This window comes from Giraffa tippelskirchi, chromosome 12 (genome assembly GCF_054371585.1).
Source record: "Giraffa tippelskirchi isolate mGirTip1 chromosome 12, T2T-mGirTip1v1.2.pri, whole genome shotgun sequence".
Taxonomy (NCBI): Eukaryota; Metazoa; Chordata; class Mammalia; order Artiodactyla; family Giraffidae; genus Giraffa; species Giraffa tippelskirchi.
The window spans coordinates 19,649,402-19,671,965 of NC_137286.1; the positions used below are offsets into that span (position 1 = coordinate 19,649,402).

At 38.4% G+C, this 22,564-nt stretch overlaps 1 protein-coding gene across 5 annotated transcripts in view; it reads left to right on the plus strand.

The window, feature by feature from the left end:
* Window positions 1–5,027, plus strand: part of SEC23A (SEC23 homolog A, COPII component) — a 60,200-nt gene extending 55,173 nt beyond the window's left edge. For all 5 annotated transcript variants that reach the window (XM_081547817.1, XM_081547813.1, XM_081547815.1 and 2 more), the window contains one exon: window positions 3,526–5,027. In XM_081547817.1, the coding sequence (XP_081403943.1) occupies window positions 3,526–3,615 (90 nt within the window). In that variant the 3' untranslated portion in view covers window positions 3,616–5,027. The remainder of the gene's footprint in view (window positions 1–3,525) is intronic.
* Window positions 5,028–22,564: the final 17,537 nt, after the last annotated feature.

The window sequence follows — 22,564 nt, forward strand, 5'->3', positions numbered from 1 at the left end:
TTTGGTCTGATGTATTTAAATCAGTGTTTCTCAGTCTTTATACTTTGTTAAATTTGAAAGCATCCCTTTTTTTTTTTTTTTTTAAATTACTTAATTTATTTACTCATCTAATTTTTTTATTTTTTATTTTATTTTTTTACTGTGCTGGGTCTTTGTTGCTGCTTGTGGGTTTTCTCTCATTGCTGCCAGCAGGAGCTACTCTTTGCTGTGGTGGACAGGCTTCTCATTGCAGACGCTTCTCTTATTGCAGAGCACAGGCTGTCGGGTATGTGGGCTTCAGTATTTGCAGCACTCAGGCTCAGTAGCTGTGGCTCACGGGCTTAACTGCCCTGAGGCATGTGGGATCTTCCCGGACCAGGGATCGAACCCATGTCCCCTGCATTGGCAGGCAGACTCTTAATCCACTGCACCACTAGGGAAGTCCCTGAAAGCATCCCTTTTTTATAATGCTGTTTGAAATGTCAAAATTAAATAAGTGTGATAATTAGAAGTAAGAAAGAAACCAAGAGCCCAAGGTCTTTCTTGACATATGATTTTTATAAGAGAAATTATGTTAATATTTTTATAAATAATAATAAGCTGAATCTGCACTGTTTTAGTCATTATACTAAGATTTTCATGCACTCTTATTTATTAAAACACTCTTGTGAGGTGAGTACTATTAATCTTATTTTTCAGAAGAGGAAATTGACACTTAGGTAGATTAAGTAACTTTCCCCAAATCACATAAATTGTGACAAGGGTTTGGATTTGATCCTAGGTCGTTCTAACTCTAGAATCTGAATTTTTAACCATTAAGCTAAATTGATGATTTAAAGTTAGGGAGTTAACATGATAGCCAAGCATTTTGCTAAAAATTATGAAATCTAATACTTTAGTTTTCTTCTTGTCAGAAATCCAGAATCCAGTGTAAGTATTATCCATGGATGACCTGACGGGGGCGCCGCTGCAGCACTGCCTCAGTGACGGTGCTGGAGGGCGCTTTCTGCCCGAGCCTGGGTGTATGTTAAAGAGAAAAAGGGTACAGCTGAAAAATTGTGGTCAGTCAACTGGAAATTTTTGATAAGATTGGGTTGAGCATTTAGTGTTTATCATTTCAAATAAGATCACAGTATGCTGCTGCTGCTGCTAAGTCGCTTCAGTCGTGTCCGACTCTGTGCGACCCCTTAGACGGCAGCCCATCAGGCTCCTTTGTCCCTGGGATTCTCCAGGCAAGAACACTGGAGTGGGTTGCCATTTCCTTCTCCAGTGCATGAAAGTGAAAAGGGAAAGTGAAGTCGCTCAGTCATGTCCGACTCTTAGCGACCCCATGGACTGCAGCCCACCAGGCTCCTCCGTCCATGGGATTTTCCAGGCAAGAGAACTGGAGGGGGGTGCCATTGCCTTCTCCAAAGATCACAGTATATAAATTAGAAAACCTATATATATTTTGTCTTTACTAGGAGAAATAGATCTGGGATTGGGTGAATTGAGGTGGAAAATGTGTAAAGTGGAAAAAAATTCAGGTATAGTTACAAGAAGAAAAAAAAAGGAGCTATTGGCTTATTGCTAGTTTAAGTCACATTTTTGATACCTTACTTCCTATGTTAACTATGAATGTAGAATAAGAAGTATTTCAGCCTATGAAAGAATAGATTTTCTAAACTAGATAATAATGTAGGCCAACTGCGTGTGTCAGGTATTGTTCTGTTTGCTTTACACAATTTAACTCATTTAATCAATATAACAACCATATGCAATAGGTTCTGTTCTTATCTGTATTTTACAAATGAGGAAACTAAGACTCAAAGAGGTTAAGTCACTTCTTCAGAGTCATATAGGCAGTAAGCAGCAGAGCCAGGATTTGAGCTCAGTCTATCTGGCTCCAGTCTCTAAGCTCTTAATTCCAGTGCTGTTATCTCCCTTCATTATGTAGTTTTTCAAGTTCTTATGAACTCACATATGAAAACATATAATAAAATTGATTTTCCTTTATTCAGGAGAGGTTATGGCATGTCTGTGGCTATGCAAGATAAGAACCACAAGAGCTGTAAATTCTTATCTCACATTTGCCACTAATTTGCTGATATCCTCTGAAAATTACTAAATTTCCTTATTTTAGACTTTTATATATACCTATAAATAAGAAATTGGATATCAGGTGAAGAATTTAAAAATCCAGATATAAAATACTCCAGGAAACTTTCTTGCTACAATAAAATTTCATTATTAGTGGATTGGATTACTAAGATCATTTCATCAACACAGTTTTTATTAAAATAGAAATCAGGAGTTTCCCCTAACTCCTGTTAATTACATAGAACCCACAAGAATCAATGAAAATGACTTGAATGAAAATATATGTGTGTTTTATTTAAAACATGATATAAATTCTCTTCCTTCCAGCTGGCAGTTCTGTTAAAATATGTGTAATTGAAATTTTATTTTAGTAAACAGGCAGCAATGAGGGAGGCTTACTTCTTAGTAGAGATAAAAGCACCAATGCATTCAAGACAAATTAACACTTTACTACTTTAAAGACTAAATTGGATATGGAGCTATTCTAATGCCAATTGATGAATTGCAGTACAAATCTGACTCTGACCACTTGGGGTTAGTGCAGACCCCAAAAGTTAAAGGACATGGTCCACAGCAAGACCTACCCTACTTCAGATGCCAGCTGAAAGTCGAATCCCAGGTTACCCACATTTCTGACCAGCTGGCTACAAATCCATGTGTGAGGGGTGGTGAGAAAGGGAGAGTGGTCGGATGGGAGATGGGTGGGTGGGGTGGATAAGAGGATGGGTTCCCACAACCCCCCATCAGGTTTGGTAATTCCCTAGAACAACTCACAGAACTCAGGAAAGCACTATATTTATGATTATAGTTTTATTATAAAACTGATAATAATTCCTTTTCCCATGGAATTGGGATTTGTCATCCTCCCAGCTTATGTATTGATGTATTTATTCCTCAAATAGGAATCTCCACTTGGCTTTGGTATACAGTGGTTTTTTTTTTTTTTTTTTTTGCTTGCTTTTGCCTTTGTTTTGTATGATTGATTGAAAATCTAGCCCCCCGCCCCCCATCCCTTCCTCCCTGGAGGTCAGCCTCTCTTAAAGCCTAGCCATCTAATTGCATGGTTGATCTTTCTGGTGTCTGGTCCCTATCCTGAGTTATCTCATCTCACAGCATAAACTCTAGTGTGATCTGAAGGGCTCATGAATAACAGATGCTGTTGCTGCTAAGTCGCTTCAGTCGTGTCTGACTCTGTGTGACCCCATAGATGGCAGCCCACCAGGCTCCATCGTCCCTGGAATTCTCCAGGCAAGGTAACAGATGCTACTGTCAGGTAATTCCAAGGATGTAGTCTCCCTCTCAGGAATCTGGGACAAAGACCAGTCAGATTCTTTATTATACAAGAACATAGACATTATTCTGCTTAAAATGATTTCCTTGTCTATTTTTTTTTTGCACATTTACTTATACATTTTAAGATATCATCCTATATTTTTAATCATAGAAAATATGTTTCTTTTCTTCTAGGAGTCTGGAGCACCGATTCTCACAGATGATGTTAGTTTGCAAGTGTTTATGGATCACTTGAAAAAGCTTGCTGTGTCAAGTGCTGCTTGATGTGCTGAACTTACTAAGACTGAGAAGATGAAATAGTATTTGTTTCTTTTTTTCTCTTCTTTTCAGTTAATCTGTGGAAATCAACAGATCTCTGTAGACTCTTTGTATTAGTATGGTTTGAGACAGCATTTGGAAAAATGTTCATGTTTGTAGATTAAACTAGAATATAAGAGCAATACGAACAAATTTGTTTTCTTGCCACAGTATTATAACTGGTTTTAGAAATTTGAGGTATTTATAAATTAATTATGTTAAAAAGTAAAAATAGAGTCTGCCTTGCACTACAGGGATATAACTCATTTGTATGTTGCAGACAAATTCAAAGTGGCACTGAGTGTTCCTGACTTTTTGAAAACTTGTTTCTTAATTTTAATCAGAAAGTAAACAAAATCATCAACAGTAATGATAAATGTGAACATTTTTGCCTATTCATTGAATATTTTTCCATGATATTCAGCACTTATGTATACACTTTTTCTGTACTTACTCTGTTAAGGCAGATTTATTTTTATGATGACTTGTTTAGGAATTATTTGACTTTATATATGATAATTTTCATGAAGATAATTTAATGTTTTTGGTCATTTGAAAAAAATAGTTTAGAGATGAAAGTTGTTTTTGGGTGACAATTCCATAATTGATAACATGTGAAATTCCCACAAAGGACCCAACTATGTGAGTAAACATATTTTTTTTAATAAAGGGAGATAGAAAAGAAATAGTTTTGTCACAGTACATTTTAGAAAGGCTTTGCAGTAAAAAGACTATTGTAACTTTTAAACCAAATTTAGTATTCACTGCATGCTTTTGTTATTTCCTTTGTTTTTCTGAGGTAAATTTTATATTATATCCTTCAGTATTTTAAACTCTTGGGAGTTTACACACTACTTTCTGTTTTTGCTTACATTTTGTGAACTGTATTAAGTTGTAGTTCTTACTGAAACAGTATTATCTAATATTTTGTTGAGTTTTATCATGTGATGATGCTCAGTTCTCTTAGTATCATTCACTTTTACCTTTTAAAGTTTACTTGTAGCAGATGTTTACATTGCTAAAGCCAGATATGTTTGACAATGAAATTTACATCAAGTACTGCAATAAAAGGTGGTGCTACGATACGGGCTTAGAAGGACTGTGCGATGATTGTACTTGCATGAATACAATCATTTGATGGTAAAACAGACAGATACTTTAAATGAATTGTTTCCATGTTTTATTTGATTAGAGTAAATAAATTGCTCTGTTCCAGTTTATTTGAACTATGATAGGTCTAAATACCAATAAAAATATACATCTGCTCTGTTTTCCCACTTATTTTGAAATCTAGTAATCGTGAAAAGCCTAGTGTAAAATTAGAGCATTTATAAAACCTGCTATTAATGGATTAAAAAGTCACTTATTAAAAAAAAAAATAACAGCTTTATTGAGTTTTAATTCACCTCACACAATTCACTAGTTTTTAAATATTCATGCAGTTGTGTAGGTATAACCATAATCAATTTTAGGGCATTTTCATCCCCCAAGTAGTTATTTGTTTTTGCTGTCAGGAACTGAGAAGAGTCCCTGTGATGATGATACGTGTTTAGTTGGCCTGGCCCCTTTAACTTGGGTCCTTCAAGAATGCATTGTTATTTCTTCTCTTGAGTGATGAGTTGTACTTACCCCTAAACTGTCCTCATTACAGCTGAAAAAACTAAAGTGTTAATACCTTTGTATTTAAGGGGTAAGGATGAACAAATATATCATCATATCCTTTTAACTTACCATTTGAAGGAAATCACCTGGATTATTTTTTAGCTATTACTAAATTGCTACCTATTTAAATAGACTTGAAGGAAGAAATGTTTAACCCTTTTTATGAATTTAGAGTGGATAGTGAATATTTGCTAAATCATGAGCAGCACTGAAAAGCTTTGGTGTGTCCAGAACTGTTTGGGAATTCATTCGTGAACCTACTTACCCTTGGTGGCCTTATCTCTAAAAATGAATTTAGATCTCATCTATGCACAGTTATAGTTTGTTGTAACAGAATAAATTTATTCTTTTATTGGCTGATTGCAAAAGCTATCTGATATTTTCTCTATCCACTTCTCCACTTGATAAACTTTCGTCTCATATTTCCTAGCCCAGACTGCATCTAAGGAATGTGCTTGTTGTCCAGACCAGACCAGAAACCAAGGAATCATTTTCAACTCTTCCTCTCCTCAACATCTTTAGTAACCAGATTGTACCAATTCCAGCTCTTTAGTATCTCCCTAATCTGTTTACTGTTCTCCATTTTACTGCTCTTCTGCCTTCATCATATCTCACCTGGTTTGGTGAAATAGCTTTCTAACCAGCCTGCTTTCCCCAGTCTCTTTTTCTCCATGTGTTCAGTTCACTGAAACCTGGGTTATGATTATGTCACTCCCTCTGCCCTCATAATAAAATCCAAACATTTTGACCTGGTAACATTGTATACTATATATCAAATCTATAGCTCTCCCTAGAAATAGTACAAAGGATGCAGTTGAAAAGGTAGGGCTGGAGGGTGGTCTCTAGTTCTACCTAAGCTTTTGTCTTAGGCGTGGTGTTTGGAGTCAGTATAGTGACGGGAGCAGATGCGTTCTTTATTGGCTGCTACAGATTAAGTGCTGTGGCTTATTGCACTGGGCTTTAAAAAAAATGAACATATTTTTTGTTATTTTTCAAGCAATACTGACAAATTAGGATTATTTGTTTCCTAATGTCTATCTTTATATTTTCTGTTTCTGATGTACTTGCATACATACTTCTTGTACTCTTATGTACTTGGTTTATATTCATCTTGAGCATTTTACCAAGTAATTTCAGAGATATTTCTGTTTTTTGTTTGCTTTTTGATAGTCTATGAAATTAATACATTCTCCTTTTGTATGTGCATTGTCCCTTCTTTGTTTAACATATTAAAACAAAATCTTGTCTAACATATTATCTGGTGACTGTAATAATAGGCATGCAATAACAAGTATGTAATACTGAAGTTACATTACTAAATCACATTTTTTCCTCTGTCATCCCTATCTATGGCTAATACTGACTGCTAAGTTACTGCTACTGCTAAGTTGCTTCAGTCGTGTTCGACTCTGTGCGACCCCATAGACGGCAGCCCACCAGGCTCCCCCGTCCCTGGGATTCTCCAGGCAAGAACACTGGAGTGGGTTGCCATTTCTTTCTCCAATGCATGAAAATGAAAAGTGAAAGTGAAGTCACTCAGTCATGTCCGAATACTGAATAAATATGTCATGTCCTAATACTGAAATAAAGCCAAATATTTGGGTTGAGAATGTGATACTTGGGGAATTGAGGATTTTTTTCCCTAAGTAAACGTAGAAAAACATATATAGTAATTAATACATCTGAAGCATTTGGAAGATGGGTAGAAATATTAACTTTAGGCTTTGTTAAATCAACATAACATTAGCTATGTATTTTTAAAAGTTAAGGGTAACAAAGATAAAACCAGGATACATACTTTTTAAGCCAGAATATGTAATTTCCAAACCAGTAGAGGAAAAGAAGCAATAAAAGTAATTTAATCAATTAAGAAAAAACAAGAAAGATTAAGAAGGCAGCGTGGCAAATGGGAGAGCATGGTAAATTAACACAAAAAGGAAGAAGTAATGGATTAATACTTTTTTAGTGTATTTGATGAAAATGGAAAAATACCTATTGGCCTTTCACTATAATAAATAATAACATTACATGTACTGTTTTTGAACATTCTGCCAATGTCTTGAGGCTATAAAAACTGGTGTTTTCATATACCATACAGAGTATAGCCAGGTTGGTCATTCTTTATTCATAGTTGAGTGAATAATTGCTTTATTATTTAAAGCAACAGAAACACAAATAGGGAAAAAATGATAAGTTTCATAGCTATTCATAAATATTCCATTTCACAATTAATTCCTGGATTCTTAAAACTTTCTTTAAGATCTATCCTAGTGGCTTTCAAAATGCTTATTGGACTAAAAAATTCCACTAATATATATAAACCAGAGAATTCAAGATAAATCCCTTTTAAATCTGATAAAAATCCTCCAAAATTTTTCTTTTGCAAAAATGAGAGCAAATAGCTCAATGCTGGTGAACATTGACATTATTTGATCCATTGATTTAGAACAAATGTCCATTTATGGTGAAAGTGATGAAGGCATTTGAACATTGCTCTTTTAATGTTTTCTGATCATTTAAGACCAACATCTTTTTGTTGCTTTCGTGGCATTCTTCAAATTTGATTATTTAATGTAAATGCATATCTTCCATTTTTGTCATTGCATAGCTGATAGTCTTCTCTACAACTGCTGTGTGCTGCTCTTCACAATTTAAAAATACAGGAGCAATTTAAAAAAATGTTTTACTGTGCACTGTTTAGTTCTGTTTAGACCGAAACTATTTTAATTTCTTATCAACCTCATCTAAAACTTTGCACCAAGGAGAATTTCTAAGTTGTGCCATTAATGTAATGTTTTATTTTCTTGGTCAGTCCTTTAGTTTTAAAACAGTTCAAAAAGAAAGTTTTAATTATAAAGATACTAAAACTCAGTAAAGGTTTCCATATGCACACTAAAATTTGTACTTACAAAAAAGATTACACCTCAAAGTTCACACTGTTTCACTGTTTTAAAATTTAACCACAAACAAAAACTCTGGGTGGCCATATAAAGACTGAGTGAATTGTTTCTTCATCTTTGTAATTACCACTGTTTATTGAACCTACTGTTTAAACTCTAGGATACTTTGAACAATGGATATTGAAGACCAAAAAAAAAAATCTCTTCAAGAGAGACAAATGATTCAAAAACTGTTACTAACTTAACCTTCCAAAGGCAAGGTTGTCTGTATGTTGGGACTGGATTGTATGGGATTTCTCTGAATTAAGTTCTGAGTATGGGACAAACACAATGTTTATGAAAGGATAGGTCGTAACAATGTAATAATCAGAAAGTTATATTATAACTCAGGGGTAGCCACAGCAATTGTATAGATTGTAGACCAATAAAAATTGTTTCAAGCTGGAGTATTTTATCACTGATATTATTTGGAATTGCTGGGATATGGCAATAAAACTCAAACCAAGTGCTCTGACCTTGTTACACTGCTGTCCTTGGAAACAAGGTTATTTTCTCATGAGTTATATAAGAAATTTCAATGAAAATTATAAAATATTTAGAATTGAACAATAAAAGTACTCTATCAAAACTTGTGGTATGGAAAAAAAGATTATTAGAGGGATATATTGTTTTAAAGGCAACTGGAGAAAAAAGATTGAAAATGAACTTTGTATTCAACTCAAGAAAGTGAAAATGAACAACAAATAAATCTAAGGAAAGAAGGAGAAAGGAAATAAAGATAAAATAAGAATTTTAATGAGATAGAAAATAAATGGAGGAGATGCTTCATAAAACCAAAAAGATAATAAGCTTTGAAAGTCTTAAATGCATTTTGAAAGTGAAGAAGGAAATTCAATATCAGATCATCTTCTGAATGGTTTTTCAATGAAAATCTTAAATGAACAATTATTTAAATTTTTTTGGTCCAGGCCAATTAAGAAGCATAATTGTTTAGTGTTTAATTACCAAGCCATCTAAAATTTGTTCTCTAATGAATTTCAGGGAAAACTTGATGTTAAAATCATATGCTTACTCCTTATGAGTGTAGAAGTACTTATGAAGTTGAGAAATTATAGTTAAAACAGTTCATTGAGACCGTTAAGTCCTATTTCCTTACCCAGTTCAAGAATTCCCTCACAATATCCCTGATGGTTGATTTACCTCTGTAGATCACTTGCAGTTACAGTTAAGACAGGAGAGCTGTAAATTGCTGAATCCTACAAGGGACTTTTCATACACGACCCAGATAGTCATGATGGTGTGATCACTCATCTAGAGCCAGACATCCTGGAATGTGAAGTCAAGTGGGCCTTAGAGAGCATCACTACGAACAAAGCTAGTGGAGGTGATGGAATTCCAGTTGAGCTATTTCAAATCCTGAAAGATGATGCTGTGAAAGTGCTGCACTCAATATGCCAGCAAATTTGGAAAACTCAGCAGTGGCCACAGGACTGGAAAAGGTCAGTTTTCGTTCCAATCCCAAAGAAAGGCAATGCCAAAGAATGCTCAAACTACTGCGCAATTGCACTCATCTCACACGCTAGTAAAGTAATGCTCAAAATTCTCCAAGCCAGGCTTCAGCAATACGTGAACCGTGAACTTCCAGATGTTCAAGCTGGTTTTAGAAAAGGCAGAGGAACCAGAGATCAAATTGCCAATATCCGCTGGATCATCGAAAAAGCAAGAGAATTCCAGAAAAACATCTCTTTCTGCTTTATTGACTATGGCAAAGCCTTTGACTGTGTGGATCACAATAAACTGTGGAAAATTCTGAAAGAGATGGGGATACCAGACCATCTGACCTGTCTCTTGAGAAACCTGTATGCAGGTCAGGAAGCAACAGTTAGAACTGGACATGGAACAACAGACTGGTTCCAAATAGGAAAAGGAGTACGTCAAGGCTGTATATCGTCACCCTGCTTATTTAACTTCTATGCAGAGTACATCATGAGAAACGCTGGGCTGGAAGAAACACAAGCTGGAATCAAGATTGCCGGGAGAAATATCAATAACCTCAGATATGCGGATGACACCACCGTTATGGCAGAAAGTGAAGAAGAACTAAAGAGCCTCTTGATGAAGGTGAAGGAGGAGAGTGAAAAAGTTGGCTTAAAGCTCAACGTTCAGAAAACTAAGATCATGGCATCTGGTCCCATCACTCCATGGGAAATAGATGGGGAAACGGTGGAAACAGTGTCAGACTTTACTTTTTTGGGCTCCAGAATCACTGCTGATGGTGACTGCAGCCATGAAATTAAAAGACGCTTACTCCTTGGAAGGAAGGTTATGGCCAACCTAGATAGCATGTTTAAAAGCAGAGACATTACTTTGCCAACGAAAGTCCGTCTAGTCAAGGCTATGGTTTTTCCAGTGGTCATGTATGGATGTGAGAGTTGGACGGTGAAGAAAGCTGAGCGCCGCAGAATTGATGCTTTTGAACTATGGTGTTGGAGAAGACTCTTGAGAGTCCCTTGGACTGCAAGGAGATCCAATCAATCCATCCTAAAAGGGATCAATCCTGGGTGTTCATTGGAAGGTCTGATGTTGAAGCTGAAACTCCAATACTTTGGCCACCTCATGCGAAGGGTTGACTCATTGGAAAAGACCCTAATGCTGGGTAGGATTGGGGGCGGGAGGAGAAGGGGACGACAGAGGATGAGATGGTTGGATGGCATCACCGACTCGATGAACATGGGTTTGGGTAGACTCCGGGAGTTGGTGATGGACAGAGAGGCCTGGCGTGCTGCAATTCATGGCGTCTCAGAGTGTCGGACACGACTGAGCAACTGAACTGAACTGAACTGAACAAGTGACTTACACTTTTAAAGAAAAGATAGTGAACCGGGAAGGATTAATATGTGACATACCAAAAATAAGCCTTGACCAGAATTTGATGGTGAGCATGTTTTACACAACACATTCTGAGGACTATAACCATTGACCTACAAAGCCATCTGGCCCTCTGATATAGTCAGTAAATGAGGGCGGGGCAGCCCGTAATGCAGGAAGTCTGTGCTAGTTTAGAAATACACTTTCCAAGCAGGACATCATGTACCTACTTCCCAGCAGAGACCTGTATGTTTCCCAACTGCAGTAACCAGAGTACAGGTAGAGAAAAGGGGATGAAAAGCCAGGGGGTGCAAATCTGTTTCCTAGGGAAAATGTTGCCTGAGCTGCTGCTGGGAAGAATTCTTTTTTCTGATCTGTGTCAAGATCTTGCTCAGTTGCCTTAACAGGGTGAAGCAGCCACAGAAGGATCCTATATGTACATTTAAACTTGTCTGAGGACTGCGCTGTTTGTTTTAGCAAAACAGGGAAATCCATAAAATCAGCAATTTTTGTAGGAGTTAGACATTCTTCTAAGGATAACAAATCTGTAGATTACTTAGGAGTTACAGGAAAGACATCATTTGAAGTGATAGCGTACTGATTGTAGAACCTCTAATGAGGGAGGATCACATTTCACTAGATTTACTGGTTTAGGGCTGATAGTTCCTGTCTTCAAGACAATTTAAAAATAACTTAATCTGCAGAAAATTAACCTTCATAAAATCCTTGTGATTAGTTGCTTAGACAACAATTATGGGTTAGACAGACATGGAAATCCAGTGGCGCAGATGATAAAGAATCTGCCTGCAATGCGGGAGATCTGGGTTCAATTGCTGGGTCAGGAATATACCCTGGAGAAGGGAATGGCAACCCAATCCAGTATTCTTGCCTGGGAAATCCCATGGACATTTGACCTGGCAGGCTACAGTCTATGCGGTTGCAAAGAGTCAGACATGACTGAGCAGTTAACACACTAGACAACCATTATGGGTTAGATAGATGTGGATATTCATGGCATTAGAAAAAGAAATTTGACAGTCTGAGCAGTCTTTACACCAACAGACTACTGTTCTGTGTGTATTACATCGTCTCCTTTTTAAAAATTTTATTTCTTTAAATTTATTTTCAACTAGAAGATAACTGCTTTATAATATTGTGTTAGTTTCTACCATATATCAACACAAATCAGCCATGGGTATACTGATGTCCGCTCCCTCTTGAACCTCCCTCCCACCTCCCACTCTGTCATCTTCTTATATATTTGTTTACAGTAGCACTTTCAATTATGTTCATTTATTAAGTATCATACAGCTTTTGATGTGGCTTGTTGTAAATGACTCTAATGATTAGTTTCCATATGGAGTCTAAAGTCCAGTATGGTTTCAGGGAGCTTATGCTTTGTTACTGCAGGTTCTCTGGCAAGAACATTCATGGCACCCATTGTGCTTACTCAGCCTCTATGGGAGACAGCTACATCTGCTTCTCCATCTGCACCTTTCAGTTTGAAGTCCATATGTCCATATCATTAGCTGTCCAGCTGTCTAATGAAGGAAATTAACTGGATTCAAACGAATCTCCACCTTTCTGCAAGATTTTCCACAAAACAATAGTTATGTGGAATGCTGCAAGGATTTCTTATGATTAAATAGATATGAAACTGTGATGGCTGAAAAGAGATATGTTTAAACATGGCCAGAGTTTACTTTTATTTATTAAGAATATAATCACAAAATATGTTTAATAATGAAGTAGCCATGCTACATGTTATATATGGCTCTGCACCTGTCATAGATAAAACCCACTCACAAATAAAATCTAAGGTTGCCACTAGAGGGTAAAAATCCCAAATCCTTAACATGGTATTCTAGACATATCAATCAGCACGCCCATAACACTCAGCAAGTCCTCTGCTTGCAGCCCCTCTGCCGAGATAAGCAGTCAGTCCCAGTTTCTTCCTTAAACAAAGGCGTGGGATCATTTAAAGGCACCTCTAATTTGCAGACTGGCTGCTAACCTATAAAGTGATTTGGCATGAAAAAGTTTTCCCAGTAAGGATCAGTTCAGTTTAGTTGCTCAGTCATGTCCAACTCTTTGCAACCCCATGGATTACAGCATGCCAGTCCTCCCTGTCCATCACCAACTCCTGGAGCTTGCTCAAACTCATGCCCATAGAGTCGGTGGTGCCATCCAACCATTTCATCCTCTGTCGTCCCCTTCTCCTCCTGCCTTCTATCTTTCCCAGCATCAGGGTCTTTTCCAATGAGTCAGTTCTTTGCATCAGGTGGCCAGAGTATTGGAGTTTCAGCTTCAACATCAGCCCTTCCAATGAACACCCAGGACTGATCTCCTTTAGGATGGACTGGTTGGATCTCCTTGCAGTCCAAGGGACTCTCAAGAGTCTTCTCCAACCCCACAGTTTAAAAGCATCAATTCTTTGATGCTCAGCTATCTTTAGAGTCCAACTCTCACATCCATACATGACCACTGGAAAAACTATAGCCTCGACTAGATGGACCTTTATTGACAAAGTAATGTCTCTGCTTTTTAATATGCTGTCTAGGTTGGTCATAGCTTTTCTTCCAAGGAGCAAGCATAAGGATATCCCAGTAAGGATAATGGCAATTAATTAGACTATGTATACTTCCTTTCCTCTAAAATTTGAATAGGAACTCAGCGGCAGCTGTTCTGTAATGAGAGGAAAAATGACAGAGAAGAAACAAAAGAGTGGAAGAGGCATGTTGATTGTAGAATCAGAGGGTGAAGGTTCATGAGCCGTGGCGGTGGGAGGGTTCCTAGATGGCCTTGAATCTTGAAGCGTAGCTATTTCTGGAATCCTTTCACCCTTACTCCCAAATGTGTTGTCGTTGTTGCTGTTTAGTCACTCAGTTGTGTCCAACTCTTTGCAACCCTGTGGACTCCAGCACCCCAGGCTCCATGGGTTCTCCAGGCAAGAATACTGGAGTGGGCTGTCACTTCCTTCTCCAGGGGAACTTACCAACCAGGAATTGAACCCATGTCTCCTGCGTTGCAGGCAGATTCTTGAACCAGTTGCAAATGTGCCCTTACATCAAATCCCCACTATTGAAAAACAGTTAAACTTGTTGGTGAAACAATGGTCACAGTGACAATGATGATACTACCTTTTCACCTGGCTGTTGGAAAGAAAAGGGATTCAGCACTGAGAACACTAATCAGAGATAGTGAGATATGTGGCACATTTGAGTCCCAGAAGATGCTTTATCTGCTCACTTGGAACAGATAAGTCTCACCTGATTGGGTGTCTTTCTAACACTATCCAAGAGGATTCCTAACTTATAGCTTTCTGAAGACAACAAAAAGTCTTAATATCGATGAGTAATGGGAATTACACATGACTCACTCCACGTCTTTGTAATTAGTGCATTGAATGAGCAGGGATCATGAACCATAATTTTGAGAGCTACTGTATTTTTATCTCTGTCCCTTTAAACTTGTTTAGTGTGTGTAATTTTCCATCCATCAACCACTTGAGGAAGACCCTAGCAGGTTGATAATTTGGGCTTCGCTTCTACCTAATAGATCTCTCTTAAGTCATAGACATAGTCCCACTTAACAAGAGCCAGATTCTTGCTAGGTGGAAAGCATTCATCATTTCATTCACAGTTCTGCATGTGGTCTATCTTACAGCTCACGCTGTATTCTGTGCTATCTAGTTATCTTAGTCCAAGTCACTTGTTTCACATTTATCCACAAGAAGAGTATAAACTATACATACACAGAGAATTCCATTGTCAGTCTCTGGTTCTTCTCTCAGTGAAGCTTCCTAATCAGCATGTCTTGGGAATGGTTCTATTCTCCATACACTCTTTTCCCAGGACCTGGAGATTGCCTCCTGGGTCCGACCTGTTCACCTCTTCCTCCACAGCGTTTGCTCTGTGATACACAATTCTCATTTTAGGACCTTTATTCCAAGTCACAGGATTTGCTTGTAAACAGCTCAAAGTAAACCTGAAGAGACAAGTCTTTATCAATGAATTCTAGTGGAAGGCTACATTTGCCTCTCAAATGCTAGACAAGGCCATCTGTCCGCTTTTCCTGTTAATGAAGGTGGTGACCTGATGCGCGGCTTTGTGTAGAATGTTGGTGGTTATGTTCTCCTCTGCCCACTGGCTCTGCTCTGCTGGTGGGGCTTCTCTGCTGGCTGTAGCCATGGGAAGGGTGTTTCAGTGATGAGAGTCCCACCCTGGTGGGAGTCCATGCTGAAACTGGACACTCCTTTGCATAAGTCTATGACACCTTGTGTAACACCTTGTATGTTTCTCAGTAATTGTCGCTAAAAAATATCTCAGAGATACTATCATTCACTCACTTTATATGCAATACTATGTAGGTCACATAAGTGCTGATAGACTAGAGATGAAAATTATTTATAGAGCAATGCCTTGTGCTAAAAATATCAGTTGCTGATGATTCTAGAAAGTTAGAAAAAGAACTAACCTACCACTCAGATATATGCAGGGAGGGAGACATGAAGTATTTTATCATTTATCCTTCCTGTAAAGAAAATTATAATTTCATCTCAAATAATCAATGAAAAATTTCTATGTGTTAGATGATTCATGCATTAGAATGTATTTGTCCTTTATTTCTGACTTTTGTACTTTAATGAAATTAATATTAAAATATTTCTTGCCATGTCTTCTGTACTATTAGATTTTAGAAGGACTGAAAAACAAACTTGTCAAGAGACAAAAATTATTCTGTGCTTTTTTTTCTGTTAAGGGCTGTGTCATTACATTTCTCTGTATTATTTTCACTTTCTACTTATTTGTAGAATTGCTGAACTAGTTCGTGAATTGAGTGAACATTTTAATTCACTGTGATTTTTTATGTTAATATTATTAGGCCTTCAATAAACAAAAGAGAAAATGACTAAGGGAAGAAAATAATGACATAATAAAAATAACAAGGAAAGCATTTCAGAGAAATGTTTGAAAGTGATGAAGAAATTTCAAACGAGGTGAAAATAGCTTGAAGGCACTAACACTTTTTCACCACACAGGGGCAGCAGCTACTACGTAACTGGAAACAAGTCTTTTTTTTTTTTTTTTTTTAAGTATTTCTCCTCTACTTTAAATTCTGGACATTTCTAATTATTTTTTGTGATTTTTAAAGTATCAATGCCCATGCCTTAGTGTTTGATTTTTGAAAGCTAATCCCTACTCCTGTCTAAAATAATTGGACCCCCAAAATAAAAGAATAGTTTGTTGAAAGTGTACAGAATTGGAAAGTCTGAGTTAATCTCCACATCATGCATGGAAAATTTTAAAAATCTGAGTTCCCAGAAGAAAATTACAAATACACAAAATTTAAATTTTTCTGTAAAGCAATTCTTTTAAAAGTAGCAATTGTGAAAAAAAGAAAAAATAGCAATTGTGGACTCTGCAGCACAATTAAGAGAGACTGGGAGGGGATCCCAAGGTCACACATAACCCTAAAATCTCCAGATTGACCACGTTTTTGACCTGTAAGTTCTTGCAGAATATTTAATATTTTAGTCATGTTTCATTTGGTTACCATCTAAATATAGATTTAAAGTATGATGTTTGTTTTTTAAGCAAAAGCACAATAACCATAACCAGGAGAATTTGTGTAAGAAAGTTATATTTAGTGGAAGATCCTAAAATGTCAAAAATTCTCTGAATCTTAAGTTTCCACGCTTGAGTGAATTACTTATCACATGAGTGGAGATCATCTGTGGGGATAAACAGCTTTGGTAAATGTTAGATATAGTGGGTATTTCAGCTATTTTTAAACATCAAGGTTTGAGCATTTGCTATTTCCAGCAGGAGTAATCCAACAGAGTTTAGATTAAGAGGTGCTTTCCTATTTTTCTTTAGTATAATCAATGTTTGTCTATCTAGCAAATAGGGGGAAACAGATACAGTCTATCTCTTTTAAGAAGAAGAATCCACGGGAGTTGATATTAAGCACACAGGCAGGGGACAGAGCGTTCCGAGTGAGGTGCTTAGGAGCATGACTGCACGGGTTTGAGCCCCAACTTTGCTCCTCCCCAGCTGAATCACTTTGGGCACGTTTTCTAACCTCTCTGAACCTGCTTCTCACAGTACCTACTCATAGGGTTCTGTGAGAATTAAATGATTAAGTGCCTGTAGTATGCTTAGAACAGTGCCTGGCACTTATTAAATGCCCTGTAAGTGTTGGTTGTTATCATTGTCATGGGAGGCTTTACTCCTCTCTGACTCTTCATTGTCTGTTGGGCACCCCACGTTATTATCTGCCTTTTACAGGTAAAGTAACTAAGACTTAAAGACCTTATAAAAGTGTGCACAGCTGATAAGTGGTAAAGTCCATGGATTATATCATACTGATTGTACACAAATGCACCATGAACTGTAACTTAATAACAAACTTAATAGTAGGTAATAACGAATTGAGCAGGCACTTTTGTGCCTTTGTGCCAGGCACTGTTTTATGTGCTAAGGATAACCTCTGAGACCGGCACCATTATTATTTTCATTTTGTCAATGAGGAAATGAAGGCACGGAGTGATCAAATGACTCATGCAAGATGACATAGCTACTTGGTGATAGACTTGAGAGGTAAGTCCAGGTAATTTGCCCCAGAATCCATGACTTATTTTTGCTATTTTCCCTGGGGGTGATTAAAAGTTCCTATGGAGCTGCTATGGAGTCCTGAGATGAGGGAAGGTCATGGGAGGAACTCATTGAAAGAATGTGACTACCAGTTGCATGGAGAACTGGACCAATACAATTAATGCTCCTCACCCCTGCCCCTGTCCTTGGAATGATGCTCTGCCCAGTGTTCCCACACTAGAGGCTCTTTCAAAGACATAGCCTTAAAAGAATAGGTGTTGATGAGACCGTCTGAATTGAAAAGGTGACAGAACCTAATTAAAGCCTCTGTATAAGCTTTTAAGGTTCTGGTGGGTGAGTGCAGAGATCAGCTCATCTAGCAGCCACCCAAGACAAGTCTTGCATGCAATATTTCTGGTTTATTAAAACTGTCACCCACCAATCTGGAGTGGTATGCCCCTTAATTCTTCCTTGCTCTCAGTGTATGGGGCCAGTTGAACCAACAAAGTGTCATTTGGTCATCACTGGCTCAAGCTGGAAAGCCATTCCATTTGGTGTTTGGTCATCAGCCTTCCCGTCGCTGCCTGTGGCCCCTGTATCTTGTGGATTGTCTCTCTTGGTGATGCTTCAGAAGAGCCCAGTCAGGAGCCCAGCCAGGAGCTGACCAGCTCCCACGCCTGCTCACAGGGGTCCTACTGATCTTCCCAAACTCAGTCTGTCCACACCTTGGCCACTGGCTGTGGGCTTCCATCACCGCCCCATGCTGCGGTGATCTCTTGCTTGGTATACTGATTTGTGACTTTTCAAGTAACTTCAGGATCCTTCATTAAAGTTTCTGAAACCTTCTGTTGCTCTCTCTAGCTCTCTGCCTGCACCCAGGTACACCTGAGTAGGGGTTAAGTGCAGTTCTCATAGACCTTCTTCACACTGCTGTCTCCTTCATTATAATTGCCTGTTAGAATAGAACTCCAGGCAGAGAAAGACTCAAACTCCTATTGATTTGGGATTTACACTTACCAGAACTCTCTACTACTTATCTCCTCCACCGCAAGTGTTTTGATATTGAGTTGAGGCGTTCAACCTCATAAACATGTCCTAGATATCCCTCTATTACTCCCACCCACCTCCTACCTACTTTCCTCTCCCTCTGTACCCAGACTCCTGATTTCTTTAATTTAAATGGAGGTATAATCTATTTCCAGCACTATCATTACTACCAGCATTGTCACCATCACAGAATATACAGCATATTCCCAGGCCCGGGTATTATATTAGGTATGTGTTGTAAAGAGACTGTTGGAACCTGCAAGAAAATCTAACTTACAAGAGTCTAGGGGGTTATTTCAGTTGGGCAATATCTGCTTCTCCAAATTAATCCACTGGGAAAATACAGTAGATGAAACAGCTAAGATATACACAGGTCATATATTGAGGGGTCATGTAGCCAGGTTAAGAAATTTAGATGTTATCTTAAAGGCACTGAGAATCCTATGGCAGATTTTAAGCAGGGCAATGTGTGATCAGACTGGACAATCTGGAGGTTGGTAAGGCTCACTTCAGTTCAGTTCAGTTGTTCAGTTGTGTTCGACTCCTTGTGACCCCATGGGCTGTAGCATGTCAGGATTCCCTGTCCTTAACCAACTCCTGGAGTTTACTCAAACTCATGTCCATTGAGCTGGTGATGTCTTCTAACCATTTTATCCTCTGTCATCCCCTTCTCTTCCCGCCTTCAATCTTTCATCAAGGTCTTTTCAAATGAGTCCTTTTCTTCCAAGGAGCAAGCATCTTTTAATTTCACTGCTGCAGTCACCATCTCCAGTGATTTTGGAGCCCCCCAAAATAAAGTCTGTCACTGTTTCCCCACCTATTTGCCATGAAGTGACAGGACCAGATGCCTTGATCTTAGTTTTCTGAACGTTGAGTTTTAAGTCAACTTTTTCACTCTCCTCTTTCACTTTCATCAAGAGGCTCTTCAGTTCTTTGCTTTCTGCCGTAAGTGTGGTGTCATCTGCATATCTGAGGTTATTGATATTTTCCCTGGCAATCTTGATTCCAGCTTGTGCTTCATCCGGTCCAGCATTTCTCATGATGTACTCTGCATATAAGTTAAATAAGCAGAGTGACATATACAGCCTTGACAGTCTGTTCCATGTCCAGTTCTAACTATTGCTTCTTGATCTGCATACAGATTTCTCAGGAGGCAGGTTAGGTGGTCTGGTATTCCCATCTCTTTAAGATTTTTCCACAGTTTATTGTGATCCACACAGTCAAAGTCTTTGGCATAATCAATAAAGCAGAAGTAGATGTTTTTTTGGAACTCTCTTGCTTTTTCGATGATCCATCGGATGTTGGCAATTTGATCTCTGGTTCCTCTGCCTTTTCTAAATCCAGCTTGAACATCTGGAAGTTCACAGTTCACGTACTGTTGAAGCTTGGCTTGGAGAATTTTGAGCATTACTTTCCTAGCATGTGAGATGAGTGCAATTGTGTGGTAGCTTGAGCATTCTTTGGCATTGCCTTTGTTTGAGATTGAAATCAAAACTGACCTTTTCCAGTCCTGCGGCCACTGCTGAGTTTTCCAAATTTGCTGGCATATTGAGTGCAGCACTTCCACAGCATCATCTTTTAGGATTTGAAATAGCTCAACTGGAATTCCATAGCCTCCACTAGCTTTGTTCGTAGTGATGATTCCTAATGTCCACTTGACTTCACATTCCAGGATGTCTGGCTCTAGGTGAGTGATCACACCATTGTGATTATCTGGGTCGTGAAGATCTTTTTCGTACAGTTCTTCTGTGTATTCTTGCCACCTTTTCTTAATATCTTCTGTTTCTGTTAGGTCCATACCATTTCCGTCCTTTATTGAGCTCATCTTTGCATGAAATGTTCCCTTGTTATCTTAATTTTCTTGAAGAGATCTCTAGTCTTTCCCATTCTGTTGTTTTCCTCTATTTCTTTGCAATGATAGCTGAGGAAGGGTTTCTTATCTCTCCTTGCTATTCTTTGAAATGGGTATCAATTCAGTTCAGTCGCTCAGTCATGTCTGACTCTTTGCGACCCTATGAATCGCAGCACGCCAGGCCTCCCTGTCCATCACCAACTCCCGGAGTTTACCCAAACCCACGTCCATCGAGTCGGTGATGCCATCCAACCATCTCATCCTCTGTTGTCCCCTTCTCCTCCTGCCCCCAATCCTTCCCAGCATTAGGGTCTTTGCCAATGAGTCAACTCTTCCCATGAGTTGGCCAAAGTATTGGAGTTTCAGCTTCAACAGCAGTCCTTCCAATGAACACCCAGGACTGATCTCCTTTAGGATGGACTGGTTGGATCTTCTTGCAGTCCAAGGGACTCTCAAGAGTCTTCTCCAACACCACAGTTCAAAAGCATCAATTCTTTGGCGCTCAGCGTTCTTACACCATGCAACTCTCACATACATACATGACTACTGGGAAAACCATAGCCTTGACTAGACAGACCTTTGTTGATAAAGTAATGTCTCTGCTTTTAAATATGCTATCTAGGTTGGTCATAACCTTCCTTCCAAGGAGTTAAGCGTTTTTTAATTTTATGGCTGCAATCACCATCAGCAGTGATTTTGGAGCCCAAAAAAATAATGTCTGACACTGTTTCCACTGTTTCCCCATCTATTTCCCATGAAGTGATGGGACCAGATGCCATAATCTTAGTTTTCTGAACGTTGAGCTTTAAGCTAACTTTTTCACTCTTCTCTTTAACTTTCATCAAGAGGCTCTTTAGTTCTTCTTCACTTTCTGCCATAAGGGTGGTGTCATCTGCATATCTGAGGTTATTGATATTTCTCCCAGCAATCTTGATTCCAGCTTGTGGTTCTTCCAGCCCAGCGTTTCTCATGATGTACTCTGCATAGAAGTTAAATAAGCAGGGTGACAATATACAGCCTTGACCTACTCCTTTTCCTATTTGGAACCAGTCTGTTGTTCCATGTCCAGTTCTAACTGTTGCTTCCTGACCTGCATACAGGTTTCTCAAGAGACAGGTAAATGGTCTGGTATTCCCATCTCTCAGAATTTTCCACAGTTTATTGTGATCCACACAGTCAAAGGCTTTGGCATAGTCAATAATGCAGAAGTTGATGTTTTTCTGGTACTCTCTTGTTTTTTCGATGATCCAACGGATGTTGGCAATTTGATCTCTGGTTCGTCTGCCTTTTCTAAAACCCGCTTGAACATCTGGAATTTCATGGTTCACGTATTGCTGAAGCCTGGCTTGGAGAATTTTGAGCATAACTTTACTAGCGTGTGAGATGAGTGCAATTGTGCGGTAGTTTGAGCATTCTTTGGCGTTGCCTTTCTTTGGGATTGGAACGAAAACTGACCTTTTCCAGTCCTGTGGCTACTGCTGAGTTTTCCAGATTTGCTGGCATATTGAGTGCAGCACTTTCACAGCATTATCTTTCCTTTCTCCTTTGCTTTTTGCTTCTCTTCTTTTCATAGCTATTTATAAGGCCTCCTGAGACAACCATTTTGCTTTTTTGCATTTATTTTTCTTGGGGATGGTCTTGTCTCCTGTACAATTTCACGAACCTCCATCCATAGTTCTTCAGGCACTCTGTCTATATAGTCCCTTAAATCTATTTCTCACTTCCACTGTATAATCATAAGGGATTTGATCTAGGTCATACCTGAATGGTCTAGTGGTTTTCCCTACTTTCTTTAATTTAAGTCTGAATTTGGCAATAAGGAGTTCATGATCTGAGCCACAGTCAGCTCCCGGTCTTGTTTTTGCTGACTGTATAGAGCTTCTCCATCTTTGGCTGCAAAGAATATAATCAGTCTGATTTCGGTGTTGACCATCTCATTGTTTATTTCCTCAAGCAGACAGTTAGATTCACTGTCACATTCTTGGTTGTGT